Here is a 17,540-nt window from a genome sequence, read left to right as displayed (position 1 = left end):
TTAAAGCCTCTGCCTTCGGCTCAGGTCATGGTCCCAGGGTCCTGGGATCGAGCCCTGCATCAGGCACTCTGCTCGGCAGGGAGCCTGCTTCCCTTCCTCCCTTTCTGCCTGCTTCTCTGCCTACTTGTGATCTCTGTCTGTCAAATAAATAAATAAAATCTTAAAAAAAAAAAAAGAACTCATCAAACTCAATACCTAAAAAACAAATAATCCAATCAAGAAATGGGCACAAGGCATGAACAGACATTTTTTTCAAAGAAGACATCCAGATGGATAATAGATACATGAAAAGATGTTCCACATAACTCATCATCTGGGAAATACAAATCAAAACCACAATGGGACACCACCTTACACTGGTCAGAATGGCTAAAATTACCAACACAGGAAACAAGAGATATTGGCCAGGATGTGGAGAAAGGGAAAACCTTTTATACTGTTGGTGGGAATACAAAGTGGTGCAGCCATTCTTAACAGTATGGAGGTTCCTCAAAAAGTTAAAAATAGAGACACCCGGGTGTCTCAGTCTGTTAAGCGGCTGCCTTCGGCTCAGGTCATGATCCCAGGGTCCTGGGATCGAGCCCCACATTGGGCTCCCTGCTCAGCAGACAGCCTGCTTCTCCCTCTCCCTCTGCCTGCTGCTCTGCCTACTTGTGCTCTATCTCTCTCCCTCTTTGTCAAATGAATAAATAAAATCTTAAAAAAAAAAAAAGTTAAAAATAAGACTACCCTATGACCTAGCAAATGAATTATTAGGTATTTACCCAAAGGATACAAAAATACAAATTCTAAGGGGTACATGCACCCTAATGTTTACAGTAGCATTATCAACAATAGACAAATTATGGAATAGCCCAAATGTCCATTAACTGATTAACGGATAAAGAAGATGTGGTGAATACATATGTATGTGTGTGTGTGTGTGTGTGTGTGTTTGTATACATATTACCGGAATATTACTCAGCCATTAGAAAGAATGAAATCTTCCCATTTGCAATGATGAGGATGGAGGCAGACTGTATTACGCTAAGCAAATTAAGTTAGTCAGAGAAAGACAAATACCATATAATTTCATTCATATGTGGAATTAAAAAACAAAACAGATGAACAAGGGGGAAGGAAAAAAAGAGGGAAGCACTGTTAAGAGGCTCTTAACAACTGAGGGTTGATGGAGGGAGGTGGATGGGTGTGGGCTAAATGGGGGATGGGTATTAAGGAGGGCACTTGTTATGATGATCACTGGGTGTTACATGTAAGTGAGGAATCACTAAATTCTAACCTGAAATCAATATTACACTATATGTTGACTAGAATTTAAATAAAATTTTGAAAAGAAAAACAAAGTATCTGACTGCTTGACATCTCAAAAAAAACCCATATGTAGATATCTAAGCATTCAAATCACTCTATAGTTAATGAGAGAATGGATTAAGAATGTGTTTTCTTGTTAGACTGAAGTTACTTTATTCTTTTTTTTTTTTTAAAGATTTTATTTATTTATTTAACACAGAACGAAAGAGATCACAAGTAGGGAGAGCGGCAGGCAGAGAGAGAGGAGGAAGCAGGCTCCCTGCTGAGCAGAGAGCCCGATGTGGGGCCTGATCCCAGGACCTTGAGACCATGACCTGAGCCGAAGGCAGAGGCCCAACCCACTGAGCCACCCAGGCGCCCTGAAGTTACTTTATTCTGTTTGATGTTAATCTTTTATGACCTTAGTAAGCCTTAAGTGTTTAATTTGAAAGTTAAATGATATGATAAAAAATGTTGGATTAGATTTTCAGGTCATAAAGTAAGTTAAGTATGTATGAATTATTCACCTCCACTGTATGCTTGTAAAGATAAAAGAGGGAAGAGTAGTGCTCTAGGCTTTTGTACTATCTTTAAGGGTTATTAGTGATAAGATTAGAGATTATCAGTTTTTATCTATTTCTTGATGCCAAAGACTCAAATAAGGCTGGTAAAACCTTAACACCAAGTATGGTAGGGTGAATAGTCTACCCTCAAATCCACATCCATAGGAACCTTAGACTGTGACCTTATTTGGAAATAGGGTTATTAAGTTATATAATTAAGATGAGGTCATACATGTTAGGGTAGGCCCTAAATTCAATGACTGATATCTTTAATAAGACACACTGAGGGAAGATGGCCATGTGAAGACAGGCAGAAATTGGGTGATGCAGCCACAAGCTAAGGAATGCCAAAAATTGCCAACAATCAATCACCAGAAGCTAGGAGGAGATAAGGAAGAAGTATTCTTCCCTAAAGGCTTCAGAAGGAGTGGAGCCCTAGTGACACTTCAATTTTGGATTCCAGTCACCAGGACTGCGAGAGAATACATTTCTCAGTTTATGGTAATTTGTTATAGTAGCCAAACACATCAAGGCTCAACAAGGACAGTATGAGGAAAAAAACCAAAAAACGAAAAACAAAACAGACTATAGGCTAATATCTCTTTTGAAAAGACACAAAAGTTCTAAATAAAATAGTAACTCTATTCCTCTTGAAAATAAACTGAATCCAGTAAAAAATTTAAAAATACACATTATGACTGCTAAACTAAGTTTATGTAAGAATATAAGAATGATTTAAATAATACAAAATGTATTCATTTAACTTATCATAATAACAATTTTAAGGAGAAAAGATTGGGGTGTCTTGGGTGACTCAGTTGGTTAAGGGTCTGACTCTTGGTTTCACCTCAGGTCATAATCTCAGGGTTGTGAGACAGAGCCCATGTCTGGCTCTGGGCTGGGCATGAAGTCTGCTTAGCATTCTCTCTCTCTCCCTGCCCCTTTGCCCTGCCCCACCCTGCTCACACTCTCTCTTTCCTCTCTCTTAAAAAATAAATAAATAAATAAAAATAAAGGAGAAAAGATTTATGATCATCTCAAGGGATACAGAGTATTAAATATCTGATAAAATCCAGTACACATTAATAGAAATTCTTAAGAGAATAATAGGCAGGAACATCTTTAAATTGCTAAAGGGTATAGCCAATATCCCACTACAAACTTAATATTTAATGGGGAAAGATATCCACAGGAACAATATAAGGATGTCTACCAGAGACATTATCTACATAACTTTATACTTTGAAAAAGATAAACATGTATAAATATGTGTACATATAAACATATATGTTGTGTGTTTGTGTGTGTGTATATATATATATATTATTTTAAATGATTCATACCTATATACATACATTTATATTTATATACATATATCCTTATATATAAGGATATATATATATGTATATATATATATAACCCTTAAAGATAGTACAAATATATATATAATATATATATATGTATATATATATATATAACCCTTAAAGATAGTACAAATATATATATAATATAAGGATATATGTATATAAATATAAATGTATGTATATAGGTATGAATCATTTAAAATAATAATTGGATGGGTAGTTTTCATTACTTATGAACGACATAACTGTCTAAACATAAAATCCAGAGTGAACCTATAAAATTAGAATCGATATGAGTTTGACATATTTGCTAGATTCAAGACAAAGTTTCCAAAATTAATTAGGTTATTTTATAATAGCAACAAATAACTTGAATTTTTATAATTAACAAATATAGCACTACTTTCTGGGACGATGGAATGGTTTCATGAAGGTGGTATGGTTACATGGATTTATTCATCAAAATTGTATGGCTAGGATTTATGTGTTTCTATGAATGTAAATTCTATCTAAAAAAAAGAACTATATCTATAACAACTGAGGTGGGGAGTGGGTATACACATAGATCTTTTTTTTTTCAGTGGATAAGATAATGACACCAAGGGAGGAAAAAAATCTGTTCGTAGGCAGTAAAAATTTCTTTTTACATATAAAGCACAAATATACAAATACATAAAGAGTTTATAAATGGATAAAAGTATGTCTATGATATTAAAACAAACTGAATCAATTATATCTTCCAGAATTACAAATGACTTTTTACTTTATTTATTTCAAATCCAGAATTTAAGGCTGAAACTAAAACATTACAGTAGTTACTGTATCTGAAAGTAACTACTGTTAAAGCATATGATATGGATACTTACTAAAAATAAACCTTCCAGTATTAAAAAGAAAATTAGACATAAGCACCCAATAAACTATCATTGCTCCAATGAGAGATACCAAGGAGAAAAGGAGACTTGACCACTGTCCAAAGGAGCCAAAATAGTATCTGCAGACATCTGGATATTCCCAGGTACTGGTATCCACTGATGCTAGATAAAACAAGAGAAAGAATAAAACAGATGTTACTAATATATCCATTAATCATAATCTGTGTTCCCCCAATTAACTCAAAATATTTAGCAAAATATTAAGAATAGTCCATCACCAGATATTAGAACACAGAATGATGTAACAGAAATTAAAACATTACAGAACAAACACATAAAAAGATACATAGGTCAACAAAACAGTAGAGATAATATAAGAAACAGATTACAGTATCATAATATTTTGCAATTAATAAAAACAAATGAAAAATCATGACTAAGCAAAATCATGAGTAAGAGTCAAGATATTATTCAATAATATTTGGCATACTTAAATGACATATGGGGGGAAGTTTTCCTGAGTCCTAATTAATTCAAAAATTAAGTAAGTTAGAAGATAATATAAAAATAGACCTTGAAGGGTTATCCTTTTCTATCAAATGAAGAAATAGAAATACAATGGAAAAGATCAGTAGATATAAACAAACTCATATAATACAAAAGCCACTCAAATGTTGAATGGAAAAGAAAATTGACAAGAAATAATGGTTAAAGGGCTAATGTCTACATCATACAAAAATCTTAGCAGATCTGTAAGAGCATCAAGGTATTTGAGGATAAATGGGAAAGGGGTAAGAATAAATCATAAAATTAAGAAAAAATATACACCCCCTCAAAAAAAAAAAGACAAAATATACATTGCTTAATAAAGCCCTCCCCCTCAAAGACAAAGCCTGGTTTCTTGATTCAAAATTGCTAAGATTCACCTAAATAATGTAGGGATATTTAGGTCCTAAACTACTTTAAAACAATCTAAAAAGGTAATTCCCTGATCCAGAATTTACAGAGATGAGCAGAGGCAATGTATTACTAAGCTTTGTGAATTCACTAAAATGGACACGTTCATATTTTCATATTTTTCTAGTTACATTTTCTACTTTAAAGAGATTCTAACATTTAGATCTCTTGGTGGGGGATAGATCAAAAGTCACCATTAACTGCTAAGAATCACAGAATTTTGTTTTCTTTTCTTTCTTTCTTTCTTTTTTTTAAAAAGATTTATTTATTTGAGAGACAGCACATGCAGGGGGGAGGGTTAGAGGGAGAGGGAGAGAGACCATCCTCAAGCTGACTCCCTGCTGAACCAGGAGCCTGTCATAGGGCTGGATCCCAGGCTGATGAGACTAAGACTTGGGCCAAAATCAAGAGTCAGACACTTAACTGACAGAGCTACCCAGGCAACCCAGAATCACAGAATTTTCAACTTAGTTCTGAAAAAGACCATTTTTAAAATAAGATCTTATCATATTTTTTTAAATCAGGAAATTAGCATCAAAGTAAAGAAACTACAAACCTCTCTGAATTTCAAAGGCAGTCACTAAATCATTGACATATCAGTTCAGCTGAATGCTATGAGTTAGAGAAGTAAATCTTTAGACACAAAATAGTTAACACACATGTGGAATGTACACATTAGTGATCTCCTTCACCAGGAAATACCTATGAATACCCAAATGGTTACTCTATTTTCACCATGGCAAACTCTTACATATCATAGATCGTGATTTCACTACTCTGTAGCAGCAATAAAGTGTTAAAATGCCCATCAGCATGATGACACACATTCCAGTAGTAAAGCCAGCCTGTTTAAAAACACAAATATAGAAAACATATATCATCATGTTAGAATAAATTCATATGCAACCACATTATGTTACCCTACACTAAACAATTATGATAAAAACCTGACAATGTAAAGTTAAATATGATTATCTATTTTCTTCAGTAACTGTCTAGATTTATTAAAACCTTGATTGTAAATCTTACAAAATAAAGAGAAAAAATTTCAGGCAAAAAGTGTGCTGAAAAATTTTATTACCTGTTTTATGCCCCAAGGAATACTTAATATAGATGTTCCCATCATGGTATTCCAAATCATAAAACTGAAAACATAGAATAATAGTAGTAAAAATATGGAGTTTGACTCTTTAAACATTTTAATTAAGACAAAAATGAAAATAACCAGGAATTTTCATTTATAAAAAGTTTAAGTTATGATCCAAAAAGAAGTTTTACTCACATGGTTACTAAACTGGTGTTTTTGCCGTATCCTTCAGTGTAACTTTGAAGTTTATAAGCAGAACCCAATGGACTATATACATAGCACTCTTCTGGAGCTGGAACTACATGATCTGGGGCAATCTAGTAAAAGGAGAAATGTTACAACCAGAAAATGTGCAGGATAGGATATTTTCTAAACATCAGAGGACCTGACTCTAGATACAATTCTTAATATCACAAACAAATAGCATGTATCCCTGATTAATGAATATAAAAAACCCTTTCCAAATGCAGTAGATCTAAAGGACTAAGAGTTTGGAGAATAAGAGCAATAAAATGTTCATGTGAAATGACAATGAATTCTTAAAATATGCAACTATAAAAATATTTTTCCCTTCATTTTCATGAGAAAGAAGGAAGAGTCAGTAAAGAGTGAGATTAAGGAATTCTAGATGGAGGAGATCTGGGGCTTAAGTGAGAGGAATTTCAAAAATCAAGTGGCCATTGAACTCCTCCAGGAATAGGTTTTAGCAAACCTAGGGTAGGGAACAGTAGGGAACTCAAACTATAAAGAAATGACACATAAATACAAGATAAAGAAAGGAAATATATATGAAAAGCATATAAAAAGCAGAAGTAAAAAGTGAGCTAACATAGCCTAAGCAAAGGCAAAGCAAGGATTCTTAGAGATGGAATATGCAAACAAAACACAAGGAGCTAATAGAGAGGCTGAAGACACATGGAATGACTGAATAGATATATTTTCTTATACACATAGTTCTCACCTTACCTCCCATACATATCTTCTGAATTCTACCTCCTTAGAGAGGAAAAAAAATTAGTCTCCTGGTGGAATTCTGCCCATCTCCCTGAGAACAGTCCTTTGAGAACATGAAGTCCCATATAGTAGTTAAAAAATACAAGAGCTGACAGGTAAAAAATCAATGATCTTTTCTCTTTTTAAAAGATTTTAATTAACTAATGAATTTATAGCACATGAAAGTTGGGGGAGAGGCAGAGAGAGGAGGAGAATGAGACTCTCAAGCAGACTCCAGGCTGAGGACACAGCCCCACTCAGGGCTCCATTTCATGACCCTGAGTTCATAACCTGAGCCAAAAGCAAGGGTTAGATGTTTAACTGATTCAGCCACCCAGGTGACCCTCTCCCCTTTATTCTAAGTAGGCTCCACACCCAGCATGGAGCCCAACACAGAGCTTGAACTCATGACCCTGAGATCAAGACCTCAGCTGAGATAGAGTCACAGGCTTAACAGACTGAACCACTCAGGCATCCCTCAACAATCTTTTACATTTAGCATCCACTATATAAATCTACAACTCTATGCTAGGTTTAGTGTTCAAGATAAAAAATACAGTCCACAACTTTAAGAAGCTTAAATTCCAGTTGGAAGACTGGAAGCAATTAGATAAGGGTAGAAGAGAGAAAAAAGTAAGGGTGGGATACTGTATTGCAAGAATGACAAAAGATTAACAGGGACTAGAATCGTTAGGGAAGACGTCAAGGAAGTGATAGAACATTGGACCTTAGTAAGTAGAAAGGATATGGACTGGTACAAAAGGAAAAAGTGCAGAGACTTTACGTATATAATTGCTGGTATCTTGCAGGTAAAACATGTCTTGAATGTTACACCTCCTGTGGCTTTGGAAACAATTATTTCTGAGAAATAAAAAGGTATATATGTAAATGGCTCTGCTGTTTTCTCTTTTACCCTTAACCATCCTGGGTCTGAGTTGTATTATCTTCTTCAAGGGTGTAAAAAGAAAAAAGGGGAAGGATCATGTCTGCATCAGGCAGGTGATAAACTATGATGGCTTGCAAAGTTCATAAAAAGTGAAAATTTAAAGTTACAGGAGGCAGGATTAGAAGCTAAAGGTTAAGAAGTTATAAATTTTTAAGAGTTACAGACAAAATGGAGAATTGGATTCCATACTCCAGCAGTAATGTAGGGCAGTGCCTTCCTTCCTTCCTTTCTTGTTCCTTTCTCCCTCTCTCTCTTCCTTCTCTCCCTCCCTTCCTTCCTCTCTTCATTTCCTTCTTCTTTCCTTTCTTTCTTCCCTTCTCCCTTTCTTCCCTTCTTCCTTCCTTCCTTTTTCTTTTTTTAAAGATTTCATTTATTTATTTATTTGTCAGAGAGAGAGAGGGGGAGAGAGAGCACAAGCAGAAGGAGCAGAAAACAGAGGGAGAAGCAGGCTCCCTGCTGAGCAAGGAGCCTGATGTGGGACTCAACCAGGACCCTGGGATCATGACCTGAGCTGAAGGTAGCCCAGGTGCCTCCTTCCTTTCTTCCTCTCTCTTGCTCCCTTCTTTCTCTCTTTCCCTCCCTCCGTCCTCCCTCCTTTCCTTCCTTTCTTTCTCTCTCAAGATTTTATCTATTTACTTGAGATAGAGAAAGCAAGAGAGAGCGAGCACAAATTGGGGGGCAGGGGGCATCCAGAGGGAAAGGGAGAAGCTAAGCAGAGAGCCCGATGTGTGGGTTCTATCCCAGGACCCCAGAATCATGACCTGAGCTGAAGGCAGATGATCAACTAACTGAGCCACCCAGCACCCAGGCATAGGACAGTGCTTTTCAAACTTAAATTTTCTTGTGACAGACACAGGGATGTTGTTAAATACAGATTATGATCCAGTAGGTCTGGAGTAAGGACTGAGATTCTGCGTTTTTAATAAGTTCTCAGTGATGCCAGTACTGCTGGCTTGTGTAGGACACACTTTTACTAATCAGGATCTAGGAGATGTTGGCAGTCAAATAATTTTCTTCTCTTCCCCATTCTAGAATTAAAATAGTAAGATAAATAAGGAAAGTTTCAGAAATAAAAAGGCACAACTCCATAGAATCCTGAGACATGTGGTTTCACACTGTTTTTCCCTTAACCATCTCTTAATAAAGTAATTTTGGAATTCTCAGGAAATGAGCCTGTATGTATACATACATTCATTAAAAATGGTCATGTCTTACTGTTAATTCTAGATCACTATTTATTACTGTTTATACACTTTGATTTACTACAGTCATCTCAATGTCAGTTAACAAAAGGTATTCAACTTGGTGTACACTGTTGACTTAATTTCCAGCCAAACAATGTCTATTCAGACTAGACTGGCCCAGCCAGTATCTTTGAGGCCTGCTTCCACAAGAAGAGCTTCTAGGTCTGAATTAGACCCAGAGACATTGGATTACTTCTACTCCACAGAGGACTTAAATAATCCCGTTGGAACTAAGTCTTTATGACAAGTACTGATATAAAGGCCTAGGGGAAGAAAAATGAAAAGATTGGGTAAAAAAATGACCAGAATATTTTAGAAATCACTACTTCAGCTATGCAAAAGGAGATGTTAATACCTCACATGGCTTTACTTGAGATATCTCAAGCCTTGTCCCTCAGTAAACACCTAAAGAATACTGGTTTCGCTCTCCTTTTTTTATTATCATCTATAAAAATATCACTTTTCCTCCCAGAATGTTTCCATTTTTTTAAGCTTTTAAGTTTCTGTATATCTCATGTGATGATTCTTATAAGCAACCAGATTACTTCACATATATATATTTAAAGATTTTATGTATTTATTTGATAGAGAGAGACAGTAAGAGCAGGAACACAGCAGGGGGAGTGGGAAAGGGAGAAGCAGGCTTCCCACCAAGCAGGGAGCCCGATATGGGGCTCGATACCAGAAGCCCAGGATCATGACCTGAGCCGAAAGCAGGTGCCCAATGATTGAGCCGCCCACGTGCCCTCCAATATATATTTTTGATCCTAAAGTAATAATACAGATTTTAGAAGACCAAAAATCAACAACTATCGCCCATGGTCAAATCCGGCCCTCAACCTATTATTTTACGGCCTCTTTGCAAAGAGTGGTTTATATATTTGTTTTTTGTTTTTTTAAAGATTTATTTGTCAGAGAGAGAGAGGGAGAGAGAGCGAGCACGGGCAGACAGAATGGCAGGCAGAGGCAGAGGGAGAAGCAGGCTCCCTGCCGAGCAAGGAGCCCAATGTGGGACTTCATCCCAGGACGCTGGGATCATGACCTGAGCCGAAGGCAGCTGCTTAACCAACTGAGCCACCCAGGCGTCTCTGGTTTATACATTTGTAATGATCATAACAGATAAGTGGAGGTGCCCCTCACTTGTGCTTGCTCTCTCTCTAGTGCTCTCTCTCTCAAATAAACAAATGAAATCTTAAACAAAAACAAAACAAAACAAAAAGTGAAGAATACGCAATAATATATGGCTCACAAAGCCTAAAATGTTTAGAATCTGCTCTTTGACTCTTGTTTTTTATCTATACAAGGACATTGCTAAATAGTAAAATAATATATTTGTTTATATGTATTTCAGTTTCCCACTCTAGTAGAAAATTTTTAAAAATTTTTTTCCCTTGTAGCTTCAAACTTAATAACTGAATGGACTAACTAGATCTACTATTATTTATGTTATTTATCAGTGACCTAAAGTACTTTAAAAGTAGTTTATTCTCCTCAGAGCTCTTAGGATTGGAGACTAGCAGAATTTAATCTAACAAATCTCAGTCTATTGTCAACACAGAGAGATTATTTCAAATCTCTTTGTCATGCTAGATAAGAATAAACTAGTCTGGGATGTTAAGATGTGTACTAATTACTATCTTGATTTTCCATGATGCCATCTGGAATATGGCCAGCAAAAAAAAAGATCAATCACTGGGAGTTTCCCTGGCTTATGCTGTTCACTGTTCATTTCAACTTAATGTTAGACAATTAGCAATGCTTGCCCCTTACCAGTGCCTTGTCTGCAGGAGCGGTGAGCCGGCTGTAGTAATGAATCCTCTTGTTCATGGCAGAGGCATGGTCACTAACCCTCTGAATGACATCATTCACATTGACGATGTTTGTGGGCTCTATATAGAAAGGCCTAGAGAAGGGAATATACACTTGACAAAGAACATTCAGCCAGAAATTCTGGAAGTCAGCCATTGAGGAAAATAACTTCTTGTCCTCCATTAGAAATGGGATGTACCAAGGCAAGGCATTCAGTTCTCACTTTGGGTGGGAAAAGAAAATGTCACAAAAGAAGTATTATCCAATCCAAAGACTAACACTTTTGTCTCATAATACTATTATAAATACACTTTTTTAATTTTTAGGAATTTAGCAATAGAGGAGACATAACAGAAAGAGCTTCAGTCAGATATGAAAAAGAAGTATATAGCAGCTGTTAGTTTTCAACAATGAAATTTAAACCTATACAGCTTTTAATATTCTCTCAAAAAGTTTCTGGCACTAAATCAAAGATTATTGTCATAAATGTTCCTATACTAAAGAGGAACCACTCTCTTCTGCTAAGAAGTTTCCACTCCTTCTTTATGGGCCAAAGCTATTTCTTATGACAAATAAAATATCTATTGCTTGGTTCATGTACTAAAGATTAATGATCTCAACTACCTCCCTTGTGAAACTTGTCACAAGTATTATCAAATGGAATATGAAGACACTACAGATATTTTGCCTCATTTTACTTTATTTGGACTTCAGTAATAAATCCTATTATGCTATTATTTATGTATATGCTTCTTTCCCATAACTATGTCCCAATCAACTGCAGATTCTAGTTTTCAATTATTTCTAGTCATTAACGCTGCCAGTTCCTTACCAAAACTCCCTCCATTTGCTTCTAAGCTTCCAGTAAGATACTCCAAAACAGAAAGACCAGGCAGAGTAGCATGACTCTTAAATCCTTCTAAGTCACAAATGATACTGTGCCCCAAACTGAATATAATATGCTATTTTCAGATTACAAAACGATCCAAATAATGAAGGGGGGAAAAGCTCAGATTTCTCTGGTTCCATATAACGCTTCTGCACTTAACAGTCATGAAAGAAGCTTAAAATTTATGTTAGTCATAAGCTGTGATCATTAAGACAGTATGGTATTGGCACAAAAACAGACACATAGATCAAGGGAACAGACTAGAGAACCCAGAAATGGACTTTCAACTCTATGGTCAACTAATCTTCCACAAAGCAGGAAAGAATAACCAATGGAAAAAAGTATCTTCAACAGATGGTGTGGGGAAAATTGGACAGTCACCTGTAGAAGAATGAAACTGGACAACTTTCTTTTTTTTTAAGATTTTATTTATTCATTTGACAGGGAGAGAGATCACAAGTAGGTAGAGAGGGAAGCAGAGAGAGAGAGGGAGAAGCAGGCTTCCCGCTGAGCAGAGAGCCTGACACAGGGCTCAATCCCAGGACCCTGAGATGATGACCAGAGCGGAAAGCAGAGGCTTAACCCACTGAGCCACCCAGGTGTCCCGAAACTGGACAACTTTCTTATACCATACACGCACCAAAACATTCAAAATGGATGGAAGACCTAAATGTGAGACAGGAATCCATCAAAATCCTTGAGAACATAGGCAGCAACCTCTTTGACCTTGGCCATGGCAAATTCTTGCTAGACATGTCTCCAAAGGCAAGGGAAACAAAGGCAAAAGTGAACTACTGGGACCTCATCAAGATAAAAAGCTTTTGCACAGCAAAGCAATAGTCAACCAAACTAAAAGGCAACCTACAGAATGACTTACCAGATAAAGGTCTAATGTCCAAAATCTATAAAGAACTTATTAAACTTAACACCCAGAAAACAAAAATTCAGTCAAGAAATGGGTAGAAGACATCAACAGACATTTCTCCAAAAGAAGACATACAAATGGCCAAGAGACACACAAAAAAATGCTCAACATCCCTTGGCCTCAGGGAAATACAAATCAAAATCATAATGAGATAATACCTCACACCAGTCAAAACGGTTAAAATTAACAACTGAAGAAACAACAGATGGTGAGGATGTGGAGAAAGTGAGCCCTCTTACACTGTTGATGGGAATGCAAAGTGGTGCAGCCACTCTGGAAGACAGTATGGAGGTTCCTCAAAAAATTAAAAACAGAACTACACTATGACCCAGCAATTGCACTAGTAGGTACTTATCCAAAGGATACAAACATAGAGATTTGAAGGGGCACATGCACTCCAATGTTTAAAGTAGCAATGTCCATAAGAGCCAAACTCTGGAAAGAACCCAGGTGTCCATTGAAAGATAAATAGAGGGCGCCTGGGTGGCTCAGTGGGTTAAGCCGCTGCCTTCAGCTCAGGTCGTGATCTCAGGGTCCTGGGATCGAGTCCCGCATCGGGCTCTCTGCTCAGCGGGGAGCCTGCTTCCTCCTCTCTCTCTCTGCCTGCCTCTCTGCCTACTTGTGATCTCTCTCTGTCAAATAAATAAATAAAATCTTTAAAAAAAAAAAAAAAAAAAAAAAAGAAAGATAAATAGATAAAGAAGATGTGGAAGGCAGCTATGCTCACCAAAAGCATGGAGGACATGGGGAGTTAGAGAGAAGGGGGTGGGGGAAATTGGAAAGGGAGGTGAATCATGAGAGACTATGGACTCTGAAAAACAATCTGAGGGGTTTGAAGTGGTGGGGGGGTGGGAGGTCGGGGTACCAGGTGGTGGGTATTATAGAGGGCATGGATTGCATGGAGCACTGGGTGTGGTGAAAAAATAATGACACTGTTATGCTGAAAATAAATAAATGAAAAAATAAAATAAAATAAAGAAGATGTGGTGCGCGCATATATATATATATATATATATATATATATATCCTCTAGTTCCATCCACTTCCTTGCAAATGGCAAGATTTCATTCTTTTGATGATTAAGTAATATTTTATTTTATATATATTCATTCAAAAGAATGAAACCTTGCCATTTGCAAGGAAGTGGATGGAACTAGAGGGTATTACTAAGCAAAATAAGTCAGTCAGAGAAAGACAAATATGATTTTACTTATATGTTGAATTTAAGAAACAGAAGAGATGAACAGAAGGGAAGGGAAAGAAAAATAAGACAAAAACAGAGACAGAGACAAAGCATAGAGACTCTTAACCACAGGAAACAAACTGAGGGCTACTGGACGGGAGGAGAAGAGGGAGATGGGCTAAATGGGTGATGAGCATTAAGGAGGGCACTTGATGGAATTAGCACTGGGTGTTATCCACAACTGAGGAATCACTAAATTCTACCTCTGAAACTAATAATATACTATGTATTAAGTAAACTGAATTTAAATTAAAAAATGTGTTAGTCATTTCTGGAGACAGTTAATCTAATCTTGTGGAAATACTTGAAAAACAAGTGACTAAAATTTTAGTTTGTTATTTTTCCAACTATATTAGATATTAGAGAAATGATAGTATAGATGTTAAATTTAATCCTGTCTCTCTAGTTAGTATACAGAATCTCTGAATCTTTCTTTTTCTATTTATTCTCCATCACAGCACCTAAATAGGATGGGTACTCTCCAGTTCAATCTTAAAGTTAAGCACTTACTAGAGCAAATATGTGGAGATATAGATCAACATGACAGTCTATCTCTACTAAGCATATATCATTACTAAGTGAAGTAAGGGATGCCAATAAATCTGAATGTGATATAAAGAAAACATGAAGGCTGGAAGCTGGGTAAACTATCCCTACTTATAAATTTGGTAGCCTTAGATAACTACTAACCCTTCCAAAGCATTACAGTATTCTGTATAATTTGTATATCTACTGTGACAGCAGTACTAAAAAGCAGTGTAAAAATATTTACATCTAGGAGACAGTTCAGTCATACCTGGGGTCACAATCTACACAGCATTCATTTCTTTTTTTGCAAGAACAATACCCCACAAAATTCAAGAAAGAATTACAGGTTTAATGCCAACAAAAAAGACATTGCAACTGGTCAAAGATTATGAAAGAGAGTAACAAGTAGGTTATTAATAGAGAGGTATAGATGTTCTACTTGTAGCTTTTTACTCTGAAAATCCAAATGTATTAATATCAACCACTAAGTTGGCTTGAAGGCTTGCAGAAAAGCAGTCCAAGAAGTGCTACATTTTTTTGGCTCCTGGCCTCTAACAGAAGAGTTAACTGTACCAGATTAGTTGGCTTGGATACCTTGAGAGCAGAATGACTCTGAAAGTTTTTTTTTTCCCAACAATTTTCATCGATGCTGAGTGCCTTTTCAAACAAATATTTTGGAATGTTTTCAAAACAGATTCTCCTAAAAAATATCCAACTCAGCATATTTTAACTAAATTATTAGAAACATACGCTTAAGGCTTCATCTGAGAGGAAAAATATAAACTACATTTCTAAACTGAACTTCAGTTGGCTCTGAAAATACTTTTAAAATTAATAGTATACAGAAAACAGTATTAAGAGTAAAATACTTTTGAAACTTGGGCTTTTTCTTTTGAACATGGTTTTATGTGATTGCTCCCTATCAGGGTTACCTCCCAAAAGAAATGTGGCTCAAATGTGCCAAAGTAAAAATAAATTATGATATTTCATGTAGAAGTTCTATTTGTTTTACCTTATAAATATGTATGGTCATGCTACAGAAGAAAATGCTTTTAACATTTAGTAGAAATTTTAAGATATTTAAAATGTGACTCAAAATCCCATATTTTCATTTAATACCCTTATAAACAGAGAAACGTTATTTCTACCTAACACCTTTTCTAGTTCCACTCCTTAAATTCCTTAAAAATTTTTGGCTTTTAAATTTGTCTCCACCCTTCTACTGACCAATTATGTTTCTCTAGAGTTTAACAACAAACCCCATGACTCTTTAGGTTCATACTCAATATGAAGACCTATGACTTAAAGCTGCTCCTTTATTCACATCTCTATGAAAGCTGAAGCACTCCACACCTGCCAGATTGGGGTAGGTTGTTAAAAAATGAAAAGGGAATCAACTATTCAAAAATCTCAAGCAAAACAGACATTCAAAATAATGAATCCACTGTATGTGTTTCTTCCTGCATGGTAAAACGCTATGTCTGACAAGAAGCATTTCAATAAAGACAGAAAAGAAGTTAATCAAGCCATTGCACCTAGAAATTCCTTGCCGCTACAATTAAAAATAATGGTGACCTGGAGCTTGCTAATATGTTTCTCACTTCCTCTGATGCTTATACAACATCATTTTTCACAAAAATCCTGTTCCATACTCCAATTTCACTCACTATTATCAAAGGCTGAGCACACAAATTTTCTCTGTGATGGTTAATTAATTTGTACTGGTTCTCAAATTTATTAAATATTATCTAAGTGCCAAGCAAGTATTAAGCATAGTTCTAAACATTTAACAATGAATAAGACACAGAACCTGAAGGTTCATAATCTGCTGGAGAAGAGAGGTAGGTAAGCAATTCCAATCCAAAGGGGAAAATACAGAAAGAGAGTGACTACTTATAAGAAACAGTGGGAGCAAGAAAGAGTGAACAGAGTTGTGTGTTACTAGATAGGTGCAGTTTACTATGCAATCAAAAAGCAGAAGAAGCTAAACCATGTCTGGCAGAACACTGAGGAAGTTACAGCTGAGGTGGATCCTGGAAGATACAGAGTTAGTCAGAAATATATACAAGCATGTAGAAAAAAACAGGACAGTATGATGTATTTTTGGGAAACTCTAAATAGCAGGAAGAAAAGGGGTAAGACACAAGGTAAACCAGGGCAAGAACATGGAGGACTTCGCAAGCCAACAAAAGCTACGATCCTTTATGTTAGAATACCCAGCTGATTCCTTCTCCAATCTCAACCCTCAAATAATCAGTTATTCTGAGTTTAATCCACTGACATTTTTCTTCTCTCTCTAGACTCCATCTCTTGGCGGACTTACCTAGTCACGTAAATTTAAATATCATGTATATGCTGATGGCACTCAAACTATTATCTTTAGCCTGAACGCCTGATTCATATATATCAGACTGATCTTGTCCCTCTCTCCAACCCCATCTCTTGGACTTCATTACTTACCACCATCACACTAGCCTCCTCACAATTCCTGAAACACTACAAGCATGCACCTATACTCCAGGACCTTTGTTACCAATTTCAGGTAAAACACAAAGCCTCCGAAGGCCTTTCCACTAAGTATCTGCATGGCTTGCTTCTTTACTTCTTTCAATTCTTTCCTCACTTGAGGAATAAGGTATTTAGCTATCCTTCACAGCATAGCTAAAATTTCAACCCATCTTCTCTACACTTGTCATTTCACATATTTTCTCTGCTTTATAATATCTCCTTAGCATTTATACTATCTAACACAGTATATACTTATATATTATTGGTTGCTTCCGGTAACAGCAAGGATTTTTGTCAATTTGGTCACTCCTATATTCTC

The 17,540-nt window shown here is 36.1% G+C and overlaps 1 protein-coding gene across 7 annotated transcripts in view; it reads right to left on the bottom strand.

The window, feature by feature from the left end:
- The window catches only part of SLC38A9 (solute carrier family 38 member 9), an 82,275-nt gene that overhangs the window by 38,144 nt on the left and 26,591 nt on the right, over positions 1 to 17,540 (bottom strand). For 6 of the 7 annotated variants that reach the window (XM_082725999.1, XM_082725998.1, XM_082726000.1 and 3 more), the window contains 5 exons: positions 11,090 to 11,222; positions 6,332 to 6,453; positions 6,131 to 6,194; positions 5,801 to 5,894; positions 4,084 to 4,254 (listed from right to left, as the gene is read on the bottom strand). In XM_082725999.1, coding sequence (XP_082582125.1) covers positions 4,084 to 4,254; positions 5,801 to 5,894; positions 6,131 to 6,194; positions 6,332 to 6,453; positions 11,090 to 11,222 — 584 coding nt within the window. The remainder of the gene's footprint in view (positions 1 to 4,083; positions 4,255 to 5,800; positions 5,895 to 6,130; positions 6,195 to 6,331; positions 6,454 to 11,089; positions 11,223 to 17,540) is intronic. The other variant, XM_082726003.1, reaches the window with a different exon arrangement.

Source organism: Mustela nivalis (genome assembly GCF_964662115.1).
Source record: "Mustela nivalis genome assembly, chromosome: 3".
In the NCBI taxonomy this organism is placed as follows: Eukaryota; Metazoa; Chordata; class Mammalia; order Carnivora; family Mustelidae; genus Mustela; species Mustela nivalis.
The sequence above is the reverse complement of the archived record's forward strand: the minus strand, read 5'-3'. Positions and strand labels throughout refer to the sequence as shown.